Source organism: Protopterus annectens, chromosome 9.part0, assembly GCF_019279795.1.
Source record: "Protopterus annectens isolate FY-2018-M chromosome 9.part0, PAN1.0, whole genome shotgun sequence".
Classification (NCBI taxonomy): Eukaryota; Metazoa; Chordata; order Ceratodontiformes; family Protopteridae; genus Protopterus; species Protopterus annectens.
In genome coordinates, this window is record NC_056743.1 from 1,185,745,915 (window position 1) to 1,185,759,515 (window position 13,601).

General features: G+C 41.2%; 1 protein-coding gene across 1 annotated transcript in view; it reads left to right on the forward strand.

The window, feature by feature from the left end:
* The window catches only part of UNC93B1 (unc-93 homolog B1, TLR signaling regulator), a 374,232-nt gene that overhangs the window by 79,018 nt on the left and 281,613 nt on the right, over positions 1-13,601 (forward strand). Inside the window, exon 3 of the mRNA XM_044084084.1 lies at positions 12,098-12,239. Within this exon, the coding sequence (XP_043940019.1) occupies positions 12,098-12,239 (142 nt within the window). The remainder of the gene's footprint in view (positions 1-12,097; positions 12,240-13,601) is intronic.

A 13,601-nucleotide genomic window follows, 5' to 3' on the forward strand; every position in this document is an offset into this window, starting at 1 on the left:
CAATTCCTGCCAGGAGAGAGAAACACACTGGCAGACGACTTAAGCAGAAACATCATGGATCCCCACGAATGGGAATTGAATCCACAAATATTCAGATTGCTAACACAGAAATGGTGGAGCCCGGACATAGATCTGTTTGCATCCCCAATGAACTGCCAGCTACAGAAATTCTGCACAAGGAGTTACCATCCACAAGCATGGAAAGTGGATGCCCTCTCATTCAGCTGGAAAAACCTACAAGTATACGCTTTACCTCCACTGCCTGTCCTTCCAAAGGTTCTCATAAAAGCCAGGCAAGAATTGCCAAAGATGATCCTGATTGCTCCAGACTGGCCACGCCACCGCTGGTACCCAGTCTTAAAGAATTTAGCACAAGAATCACCCTGAATATTGCCTCAAATCCCACATCTGCTGACTCAGCACAACAATCAGATACTTCACAGTCAGCTAAAGACCTTAAACCTAGCTGTATGGAAAATTCCCTAGTCAAGCAAGCAATGCCTCTCTCCAAAGCTGTTATGGATGTCATTCTGGGGGACAGAAGGCTTAGTACCAGGAAAGCCTATTCGGATAAATGGAAGAGATTCTGTGCCTGGAACCAGGCTCACAGCCTTGACCCTCTTGTCCCAAACATTCCTCAGATTCTGCAATATTTAACTGAGATGCTGGACAAAGGCCTCTCTTTTTCATCCATCAAGATCCACGCCTCTGCCATCTCTGCTCATTACAACACGGATCCTCCAGTTTTCTCTAATCTGCTGCTAAAACAGTACCTCAGAGGGGCTAAAAACATAAGGCCACCCCGCAGAGCACTTACTCAGACTTGGGACCTCAACTTTGTTTTGGAAAAATTAACTTTATCTCCCTTTGAGCCAGCTAACACAGCAGAATTAAAATATATTTCTTGGAAAACTGCTCTGCTCCTGGCAATAACATCAGCTCGAAGAGTTTCAGAATTACAGGCACTAATGGCAGTGGAACCTTTCCTCATTTTCCACCAGGACAGGGTGTCTTTAAGAACTAACCCTACGTTTATGCCAAAGGTGGTTTCAAGTGTGGCTCTAAATCAAACTATTCACTTGCCAACCTTTTATCCAAAACCACAGAATAAAGGGGAGAGACTACTGCATTCTTTAGACATTCACAGGCAGTTACGCTTCTACTTGGACAAAACCAAAGCTTTCAGAAAATCTGAGCAATTACTGGTAGCATATGCTGCAGGAGCACAGGGAAAAGCCTTTTCAAAACAGACTGTTTCAAAATGGATAGGACATTGCATACGTTTCTGCTATACACACCATGGGAAACCTATACCTAGCAGCATTAGATCTCACTCCACCAGGGCAACAGCCACTTCAACTGCCTACCTCAGAGGAGTGCCTACCAAGGACATTTTGGAAGCAGCAACATGGCGTTCTGTGCATATCTTCACCAAGCATTACCATTTGCCTTTATATTCTAAATCCAGATCTGGCTTCGCCACTGCTGTGCTGCAGGGCCTTATAGCCACACCTAATGCCTTATAGAACCAGCCATCCTACCTCAGCTTTGGGATTCTGCCCAAGTGTAATGACTGCAGCAGTGTAACACGATGAACATAGTACAGTTATGTACCTACCATAAATGTAGATGTTCGAGTGTATACACTGCTGCAGTCCAGGTTACCCTCCCTCCTTCCCCTCTTACTTGCTGGTACTTACCTATATCTTCTACCCTTTACTACCTATGGGGAGTATTTGCTGGTAACTAAAAGTTGTTGTTTGCTTTTCTTATCTATGTTTTATTAGCAATTTGAATTGCCTTTCCATTTGGGGGCACCTGACATCTGGGGCAAGAAAAATTGAAGAAAATGGCATCAGCTGCATCTTCTGTACCCCTGTCGTACTGACGTCAGGGAGGAGGCGATAGCAACCAATGCCGGACCAAGACTTTGGAAGTTAGGCCGACTGGGGAACTGCCTGACGGCAGGATAACCCAAGTGTAATGACTGCAGCAATGTATACACTCGAACATCTACATTTATGGTAGGTACAACACTGTACTTTCTCTGCACTACCCTTTGTCTTATCTACTGCGCCCAGAGTATTCACAAAGTGCCTTGCTCCAGTTATTGCATTTTGCAGGCAAAGAAGTATTCAAATATACCCATACTTGGACGATTGTCTAATTCAGGCAGAAAGCCAGGACATACTTTTGAATCATCTGACCTTTGTAAAAAGGGTTCTAACTTGTCTGGGGTACACCATAAATGAAAAGAAATCACAATTGGTACTCTGTCAACAAATTACATTCCTGGGAGCAAGCTTGAATACAACTTCCCAGATGGCTTACCTCATGCCAGAAAAGCAAATTCATTTGACAACCTACTTCAAACAAGTGGCCACAAAAACCCTGCTATCTGCAAGACAAATACTGCAAGCCTTGGGGTTCATGGCCTCCTGCAGTCTTCTAATTCCATATGCAAGACTGCATATGAGGAAACTACAGTGGTATCTATAAAGCCTATGGAGTCACCATTCTCACAGCCTAGAAACAATGATTCCTATCTTTCCTTGCCTACTCCTAGAGTTCCTTTGGTGGGCAGAGGCCTGCCACCAAAACAAGGGACTACCTTTCACAGCACCCCCTGCCGCCCAAACCCTAACAACAAATGCATCAGACTATGCATGGTGGGCTCACCTGGCAGGGAAGTGCATTCAGGGCAAATGAAACCCAAATCAAATGCACCTGCATATCAATCAAAATGAAATGTTAACTGTACAGAATGCTCTGACAGCCTTCAAGGACTACATTCTTCCAGGACAACTAATGGTAAAGACAGACAACACCACAGTTATGGGGCATATAAACAAACAGGGGGGGGGTACACATTCTTACCCCCACTGCAGACTAGCCATGGTATTGTGGAACACAGCATTGAGCTACCAAGTGCACCTACAAGCTCAATTCCTGCCAGGAAAATTAAATACACTGGCAGACGGACTAAGAAGAAACCTCATGGACCCACACGAGTGGAAACTGGAACCAAGGATTTTCAACATGTTGACAAGTAAATGGGAGAGCCCAGATATAGGCCTGTTGCCTCCCCTCAGAACTACCAATTGGACAAATTTTGCACAAGGACTCCCCACAAACAAGCCTGGAAAGTGGATGCTTGGTCCTTCAGCTGGGAAAACATCAGTCTATGCCTACCCCCCTCCTGCTGCCTCTGCTCTCTAAAGTACTACTAAAAGTCAAACAGGACAAACCAAGGATGATTTTGATTGCTCCAGACTGGCTGAACCAACACTGTTACCCCCTCCTGCGCAGTGTGTCATGGTTACCTCCATGGCACCTGCCTCAGACTCCTTCCCTGCTGTCTCAGCAGGAGAACCAGATTCTGCACCCTCAGCTTCCAACACTGAACCTTGCAGCCTGGATACTTACTTAAACTCTCCCTTACCATCCCTCAGCAAACCTGTGATGGATGTCATCTTAGAGGTAAGGAGGCCTAGTACTAGAAAATCTTATGCTGAAAAATGGAAAAGATTCTGTGCCTGGAACCAGTCTCAAGGGATGAGCACAGCAGCACCCAGTTTACCTCAGATTTTACAATACTTAACTGAGATGCTTCACAAGGGCCTGTCTTTTTCCTCCATTAAAATCCACTCCTCAGCCATTTCAGCTCATTATAACACAGAACCTCCCCTCTTCTCTCATCCACTGCTCAAGCAGTTCCTCAGAGGGGCGAAAAACTTGACACCACCCAGGAGAGCTCCAACACCAGCCTGGGACCTTAACTTTGTATTGGAGAAACTCACTCTACCTCCTTTCGAGCCAGCTGCTACTGCAGACTTAAAATTTCTTTCCTGGAAAACAGCTTTCCTTTTAGCAATCACTTCAGCTAAAAGGGTATCTGAATTACAGGCCCTTATGGAAGTGGAGCCTTTCATCATCTTTCATGTGGAGAGGGTGTCACTCAGAACCAATCCATCCTTCATGCCCAAGGTGGTATCCAGTGTGGCTCTTAATCAGTCCATTCATTTGCCAACCTTCTTTCCCAATCCACAGAACAAAGGGGAACGGATACTGCATTCCTTGGATGTGCACATACAACTTAGATTCTACTTGGACAGGACTAAACCTCAAAGAAAATCTGAACAACTGCTGGTAGCATTTGCAGCAGGGGCAGAGGGGAAGGCTATTTCAAAACAAACCATTTCTAAATGCATAAGCCATTGCATTCATTTCTGCTATATGCACCATAAAAAACCTATCCCCCATGGGGATCAGATCTCACTCCACCAGGGCTGCATCTACTTCTACAGCCTTTCTCAGAGGGTTTCCTACCAGGGACATCCTAGAAGCTGCTACCTGGAGTTCTGTACATACTTTAACCAAGCATTATCATTTGCCAATTTTCTCTAAATCCAGAGCTGGCTTTGCCACTGCAGTCTTGCAGGGCCTTATAGCTGGTCCTAATGCTATCTAAACTCCTCCTCCCAACCATAACTTTGGGAATCTACCCAAATGTAATGACTGCAACAGTGAAACATGAAGAACATAGTACAGTTGTATACACTTACCATAAATGTAGATGTTTGAGTGTATTCACTGTTGTAGTCCTGGTTACCATTCCTCCTGCCCCCTAACTTCTTTTGGCTATACCTCTGCTTTCCTTTACTATGCTTAAAAGCCTTTTTGGTGTATTTGCTTTTTTGTTGGAGGTATACCTTTGTGTTTTTATGTTTAATTGCTTCCCATTAGGGGGGCACCTGACATCTGAGGCAAGAAAAACTGATGTAATGGCGTTGGCTGCATGTTTTATACCCCTGATGACCTGACGTCATGAAAGAAAGGACAGCAACCGACGCAGGACCTAAGACTTTCTTAATCAGGCCGACTGAGGGCAACCTGCAAGCAGATTACCCAAATGTAATTACTGCAACAGTGAATACACTCGAACATCTACATTTATGGTAAGTGTACACAACTGTACTTTCTCAGCCTTACCGTTTGGACTACCCACTGTACCAAGATTGATCACAAAGTGTCTAGCTCCAGTTATGGCTCATTGCAGAATACTGGGTATTCCAATTTTCCATATTTATGACTTGCTTATCTTTGCAGAGTCTTTTTCAAAGTGATCTCTTAGAGAAGCTGGAATTCCAAGGAACATTCCAAAGTCTTTCTTGATTCCTTCACACAGAATTGTGTTCCTGGGATGTCAGCTAGACACCTCATTTCAAAGATCTTTTCTTCCACAGGAAAAATGGATCTTTATTTAGATCCATTCTAAGGACTTTTACTCGTACTTCAGTCACTGCAAGGTAATACCTCAGGATTTTGTGTCTCAAGGCATCTATGATTCTCATGATACCCCCAGCAAGACTCCACATGAGAAAGATACAGTGGTATCTGAAATCTCTCTGGTCCCAGCATCAATACCCTTTATCTTTTCAAATCCCAGGGCTGGGGTTTATCAGAAGAGAAATATTTTGGTGGAGGCAACAGATATCCTTAAACCCAGGTCTCCCCTTCTCCCTCCCTGCTGCATAGCAGTCATTCAACAGTGACACTTCAGTGTTGCTTGGGAAGCAGTTGCAGAAGGGATAAAAGTGCAGGGGGGTGTAGGAAACCAAGAACAAATGCAAGCACATAAATATGAAGGAGATGCCCGCCCTGATCAAGGCAGTTAACTCCCTGCACAATCTTTGGTCCTCTTCAAGTAGTTACAGATAATACCATGCGGTACATCAGCAAGCAAGGGGTGACCAGGTTGTACCCCCCTTGGCAGACAAGGCACATTAGCTTGGGATATAACTTTACAGCACAGTCTTGCTCTATAGGCATCCTGCATTTCGTCAGAGCAAAATGGTGTGGCAGATAAATTGAGTAGTACCAGGGCAGTCCCTCATGAATAGAAACAAAGACAAATGGAAACTAGGTCAGGGGTCTTCCAAGATTTGATCTGTCTGTGGGCAGTTCCTCAAGTAGACATCTTTGAACAATCAACTGGTAAGATTCTGTTCCAGGAGTCCATGCAAGAAGGCCTGGAAGACAGATGCCTTTTCTTTTACTTGGGACAGGAATGTTTCTGTATGCATTTCCACCCTTTCTACTAATATCCAGGGTACTTCTGAAGATTCAGAAGGAATTCCCCAAGATCATTGTGGTGACTCCCTTCTGGCCTAGGCAACAGTGGTTCTTCCTTATTTTGGAAATAGCCAGGGACTATTCCCATAAACTTTGTCATGTACTGGATCTACTCACACAAGAAGAGTAATGTTTGATACACCCTGATCCTTTTTTTGCCTAAAGTGGTATCCAGGTTTACTTTAAGCCAAACTATGTATCCCATTTTCTTTCCTGAACCTAAAAATGGAGAGAGAGAATACTGCATACCCTGGATGTCCACAAAAAACTTGGATACTATCTTGGTAGAACTAAATCTTTAGGATATTTGGATTGATTGATAATTTTTTGTGAAGGTAAGATGAAAACACAACCTGTGTCAAAACAGACTGTTTCCAAATGGTTGTCTAAGGCTTTTGTTATACTTGTCAGGCAGGGTCAAAGCCCACTTTACCAGTGTCTTAGCTTCATCTATGGCTTTTTGGAAAGGTTTGGATTCTAAAAAATATTCAAGAAGCTACTACTTGGTCTGCTGTACACACTTTTACAAAGCACTATAAGCTTGATTCCTTCTCTAGGTCCATATCAAGCTTTGGTAAGACCATTCTCTAGGGGCTTCTGGACTCTTTTCCTTCAAGTCAATGTACCATAACAGTAGATGTTCAAATGTTCACTACTGCAGTAACTACTGTCTCTCTCCTTTGGTGTGTTGTTTATACCAGGGTATGGACATTTATTTCTTGTTGTTCATAGAATTGTATTTTCAAGGCTGAACCTCCCTCTGTCTGTTTGTGTGAAAGCTCTGAAGGGCTTGGCACCCAAATCTGTTTTGCTAAGCTCAGCTCAAACTGACTGATGGTTTGGGTATTTGAAGGATGCCCTCAAGCTTTGAAAACTGGCCAGCTGTTATATCTTATGCAAGATATAACTTGTATAGCTAAGGCTACTGCGAGGGTGATCATTTAAGTGTACAACTGTATTTTCTCCCTCGGACAGTACCACAGACTCATTGAAATTTCGTATATCATAAGCCATAGCTTATATTCAGGAAGAGTAACAACTGCTGACTGATACCCCCTTGTGGGGTCTGGACCAGAGCCAAAGTAGAGGTACTGTTTTTTTTGTACAAGAAACATCTTTGTGTCACACATCATAATTTAAAGTTGTTTGATCTTTTGGCTTTTCCCGGTTAGGGGTCACCACAGCGGAACTCCAGTCTGCTAATAATTGGCAGTAGATTTTTACATGCCGAGTTGTCAGCCCTTCAATGAAGGTATGCCCATTCATGCATGTCTCCACACAGAAGACGCTCTAATCTTACATTAATATAAATGAAAATAAATCATAGCGACACAATCTTGATTGCAAACATTATACCTTACAAATCCTGCCAACACAACTGTAGCTGCAAACATTATACATCACTTTTAATATGTCCAGTCAATGTCAGTCAACCATTACAAAGCTCATTCAGATCCTGCCTTGTTTTAAACATCACTCGTCCTGTGCATGTAGTGGTCCCACATTCCCCATTTTTTTCCTGTGTAATTTACTCCTACCCTTTTCTAAGAATCCCAGTTCCAGTTGTTTTATCTCTGTTACTATCTTTGTTACTTCTAGTAAAGTTGATTTAGACTTTGATTTCCATTTTCTAGTTATTGCTTTTTGGCAGCCATCATTATTAGTCTCAGCAAGGCCTTACTATGTCTAGGCAATTCCAACTCTGTATCATAGGTCAAAAAATAACTTCCCTAGTCACTCCAATTTGTTCACCCAGCATCTCTGACAGAGCAGTCTGCAGGGAATCTTTAAATTCTGCCAGCTCCTTACACTCCCAGAAAATATGTTCCCAGTTATATCTTTCTTCCCCATCACATCTCCAACATTTGCTGCCTACCTGAAGAAACTTTCTTCGGAGCTTGCTTGGGGTATAAAAAAATATCTGTGTAAACACTTCCAGGCAAAGATCCTTAATCTTCTGGATTTTGTTGCATATTTGGGAGACATACATATATCTCCATTGTTTCTTTGTGATTTGCTTATCCAGTCTCTCTTCCCAACTCCTCCTAACCTCTTCTGATTGATTCTTATAGTTATCATGCAATATTTTATATGATGTACTAATTATTCCTTTCCTAACAGCCACTTCTGTTCTAGATTCTACTAAGAACTCTACTAGTGCTGGTCTTTCATTTGGAACCCCCCTATTTCTTTCTCTCTGCCTCTACTCTGATATTAGTCCTTGATATGGAAGGCAATCTCTAACCTGCAGTCCAAATAAGTTCTTAGCATCTTCCCATTCTGTTACCTTTCCCTGTTTGCTCCCAATACCTTGGTTCCTTTGCCAGTTTTGTTCAATATACTCCCACCCTGTCTTGCCTATAGTCTGTGTCCTTAATTACAGTCACCCCTATCGGCAGAATCTCCTTTCTCCATTCCCATATTGGCTTAGTTCTTGGAATACCTTCTCCTACTTTATGAATATAATATTTTGTATGATTATTGTTCTCAAAGGTTTGCATCCAAAATCCCAGTCTCTGAGTTACTGCCTTTGTTGATATAAGTAAATTCTCCATTGTATTCAAAGCAGAGGTACTGTCTTTGTTCATATAACTAAATTTGCCATTTTATTCAACTGCCTTATTGTTCTGTATTGTTTTACTGTGGAATTGTAAGGGTTGTAGTGTTTAGTCAGTCAGTTATCCTACAGACTGTACAAATGGAAAGTAGGATGCACCAAATCTGGTCTACATACAATTTAACCAGGTGGCCTTCAGGGATCCACTTAAGTTCACTGCTCATCTCAGTATTTATTAACACTCTTCCTAATATCAAGACTGGAATGAGTACCCTTGTGTGTGCTGATGAGTTGGTGTTATGGCATATATTCTTCTTAGCTATAGAGATCCAACCTACCTTGGAGCAGGAGTTTCTCTTTCTATCTCAGTGGATTGAGAACAGACAGTTGTTAGTGAATAGCAAAACCCAGATGTATTCCTTTTGGGGTGTATAAGACACTTGGCAGTCTCTGGGACATTGAGTACCTCACTCTGTGTTCCACAGGTCGTCAAGGCCTTTAAGTGCCTGACATACCAATGTGTTATGCTTGAGTCCACATTTATCTTTAAACATGCATGGAATATCTTAAGTCTGAACCTAGTAAGCAGTTAGTGTTTCATTGAAAATGCACAGCTTTAGGTGCTCTAAGGCAAGTCATGTCATTTGTAGAGTTTTTCAGATGAAGTATGGCTTCCCATTACCTGTGGCTTTCTTCATTTCTGCTATTACAGCCCTACAACTGCATGTCACTAAAATATGCCAGGTCATTATATTGGACCAAAGAGGTAACATCATCATTAAAATTACCTTTGAACAATTTACTGTGTTTCCTTCTTTGTTCTTTTGTCTTCAGATTAGTGTGGTAGGCTGTAAGGTGCAGAAGAAATGCAGTTTCAAGAAGTCAACCCACCATCCTTAGCCATTAAAGACTGTAAGCTAATTTAGCTTCAGGAGACAGGATTTTTTTTCTTTTTAACCCTAATAAGCTTGAAATGCACTACTACTTTGTCTGTGTGATCAAAAGCTTTTTTCCCTCAAAGCTGTATTCCACAACTGCCTCAATGAGCTGCAGATGCTGGAGAGGTGTCATTGGCTGATTTTGTTTCTCTATGAAGAGACAATGTAAAATGACTAAAGTAAAATGGTCAAATTTAAAACATGGTACAAACTAAAAAGTATTCTTTGCAGAGCTGTAGGCCTGTGTACCCCATCAGTGAGGGGACTGTGATGCCATACTCCCCTACTTAATTTTCCTAACTCCAGAGTTGTATAATCACAGAAAATGAAAATGTGTGGCTCAAACTGTTCTTTCTTCAAGGCTGCATTTAGTATCAGAAGGGGCTAGAGCAGGAGAGAACTGTAAATGCCATTTTGGACAAGAATATTGTGTGAAAAGGTATTCACATAGCTTTTAAAGTACTTTCTTAAACAACATTTTTTTCTGTGCGTGTCACTTCCCTACATCCCAATGAAATGTTTCTCCCCCAATTTAATACAATCAAACTTTGTCATCACCATGGGGAGGAAGTGATTTTCACAGTGCAGCACACATTTCAGTTTTTTTTACCATTCTGTAAAGGTGCATTCATTGAACTGGTGCACATCACACCAGTAGTCTACTCTGGAGTTAGAATACTTGGGGTGGAGGAGGCATTTTCTACATCTGTGCTATAGAGGTGTTCCTCCCACACTGAAACTCCATTTTTACTTGTTGTATGGAATGTGGAATTTTTGAATTTTGTCTTTTAAATTTAATCTTTTAATCCTTCCCCCCCTTTACAGGTTTGTAAGTGCAAGTCATTTCACACTGCCCCCAAATGATAATTAACTCTCACATATGCCGATCGTCAGCATATGTCCATGTCAGTAGCTTAAACTCTCTGTCAAACACACTAACATTTAGAATTGCTCCACATATTTCATATTTGATTGGTAATCTGCAGAAGACCATAGCTGTGTTTTGGTTAGCCAATATCTTGGGTGTTTGTGCCAGTGATGGTAAACTAGGTGTTATACTTTATCCCCTTCTGAAGCTACAGTGTGAACATTTTAATGGCTGGTATGCTGAAAATGGGCTACAGATAAATGCTAAAAAATGCAATATTGCTGCATTTGGCAAACAAACCCTCCACCTAGTTTATAGTATAGAAGACGCCATACTGTAAAGTGAAGGTGTTGAGAGACCTTGAAACATGGGTAGATCACTCCTTCTCCTATGACCAAACTCCTTCTCCTATGACCATCATAGTGTAACAGTGGTCAGGAAATTCTTCTGTCTGGTACAGCTGATCACAAATAGTATTTCCTCTCGGTAAAAATAAATCTTGGCCAGTTACACTGATCAGACCCATCATAGAATACAATGCCCCCTGTGAGATATATCTTATTGAACATGTTAAGCAGTTGTGGTGACCCCCAAAGGTTCCTGACAAAAAAATGATCATGGAACTAACACACCAAAAGGCTGGAGGCCTTGTTTATATATTTAGTATTGGACAGATTCCTTAGGGGTGAGCTGTACCTTGCTTTCCAGGCTATTAGGGATTTGGCAGTCCAAGACCTCTTATTTCCCCACAGATCAAACAGTCCTGTAAACACTAGAACCAGTGATATGAACCTGCCTCAACAAATAAATCCTGGTGGAGGGACAGATTTGTCAGACAGCAGCTATCCCTTTTCTTGAATAAATGTTTTCTCCAGATCAAGCAGTGTGATGCACCATCTTCCTTTAAGTAGGAATTAGACAATTGAATAGGTGCTAAATTCACCCTCAGTATGACTGGCCTATTGTTTCATGAAAAAGGTGGAGTACTGTAAGGGTGGGTACTATCAAGGCATAAATAACTACATAGCCCAATTTCCTACTGCATTCTATGATAACAGGGAAGCGTATGGCTTCAAGTATGTTGAGAACATGACCTCTGTAGCTTTCAACCATTCTAATAAACATTTACATTAACTCATCTCCACAAAAATGTCTTTATTTCTCTGTTAAACCACAGAGTGGATGTGGAGCTAGGAAGACTAGTTGAGAAGTTGGCTTCTTGAATAACCACAGATATTCCTCTAATTTTGTCATTAGCTCAAACAAAAAAAATTGCAAAGAACTGAAAGCAGCCTTACCTATTTGCATCACATATAATTTGTATGTCTACAGGTTACTTTCTGTAGCAGAAGGATGATAAGTGGGATTAGGAGTTTTTTTTATGGGGGATGAGTTGCAGGTCTGGTTCTGATTTAAAGGAGGCCTCAGCTAGGTGCAGTCATGCAGAGTAGGAAACAGCAAAGAAAACTCTAATGATTTAAAAATGGAATAACAATTACCTCATTACATTTTCTGCATTGGAATCCGTGTACTGAGGCAAGCCAGGAAATGATTAAATGATGCAAAACCTTTTGGTAATTTTCCACCCTTTTCTTACAGATTGATGACTTTTTAGGCACCAATCAAGATTACAATGAAGAGGAGGAAGAGCGGAAGTATTTCCGAAGGAAAAGGCTTGCTGTGATCAAGAATGTCTTTGTGGCCAGCATTGGAGGGATGCTGACTTATGGAGTGTACATGGGTATGATGATACTTGAAGTAATAGCTGTGATGCAGTGTTTGCACATTTATGCCTTTAGTGTTATGGGGCATCATAACTTGGAAAATGAACACAATGTATTGTTGTGAAGACTTGGTGGTCCACATTTACTACCTTAGTTACCCCAAGAGCTACTGAGAGAGACCATGGCTTTTCTTTAAAGACTTGTGCATTCTTGATTTCTGCTTCCTTTTTGCAACTCACTGTAAAAACATCCACCATCTTCTTGGAGAATATGAGCTGTGTTCCCTAGTCTTATTCCCATAATCAGGTGGGATCCCCACCACAAAAAAAGCACCTTGTCAGCTGTTTTATGTGCCCTTAGACATACACAGGAGGATGAAGATTTTCAGTCATGTCAACCTTTATTTTGAATTCAGCACCTTCTGGCTACCAGGCCCCTCTCTTCTGCCATAGGATGTAATGACATTTATGCATATCATCCTGTCTGCTGCCTCAATGTCTTCATTACCATTTTATATGAATAAATCAGGAAGGACATCAACAAGATTTAACTTTCTGGCAGCTGGAGATAAAGCTATGACATGCATAGAGCTTTGTCCTGGTGGGGGGGGGGGGGGTGTGATCATTGTGGCTGTGAAGAACAGTGTGTAAAAAAAATTATCTGGGTTAGTTACTCTGTCCCCAAGTGAGAAAAGATACTGAATATATTTATTGCTTCTTTTTTTGGGTAGGCTCCCATTTCAGCTGTGTTTCAGAATTTCCTGCTCATCCCGCTGACATTGAATAGGATAAGCAAGTTCACTAACCAAATTATTCAAACCGCCTTGTTCTAGTACAGTGTTTTAAGAAGTGGAATTTGCTTTCTTTTTTAATGACTGAGGCATTCTATAGAGTGAGTTTACTTCCTACACCGTGGTGCTTTTTTATTTTTATTTACATGTGCAGGTATTCCACTTTTCTGTCAGTTAATATTTTAATACGTAACACATTTTGGACATTTTTTCCATTTTAGTCACCTACTTTTGCCCTAATTAAAGACTAGCATTATATTGTAGCAGATAGAGAATGATAAACTTGGTATGCATCAAATCTGTGTTTTGTTACATAAAACCTCCACTTGAATATTTTGTGTGGTAATGGAAAAGAATGACCCCCATAATGTGCAGTAAGCAAACTGTTTTTCTAAAAGGACCAGCCACAATCAGAAGTTTAAACATATTAATAATAAATAATAAAATAACATGAAAATATTAAATATCTATTTACAGTAAACACCATAGTTTCAGTCACAGGAAATATTAAAAAATAACACAGCTGGAAAGAGTCACACAGTTGCAGAAAAACATTATTTAACTATTCTCACTATATTTTCCTGACCAA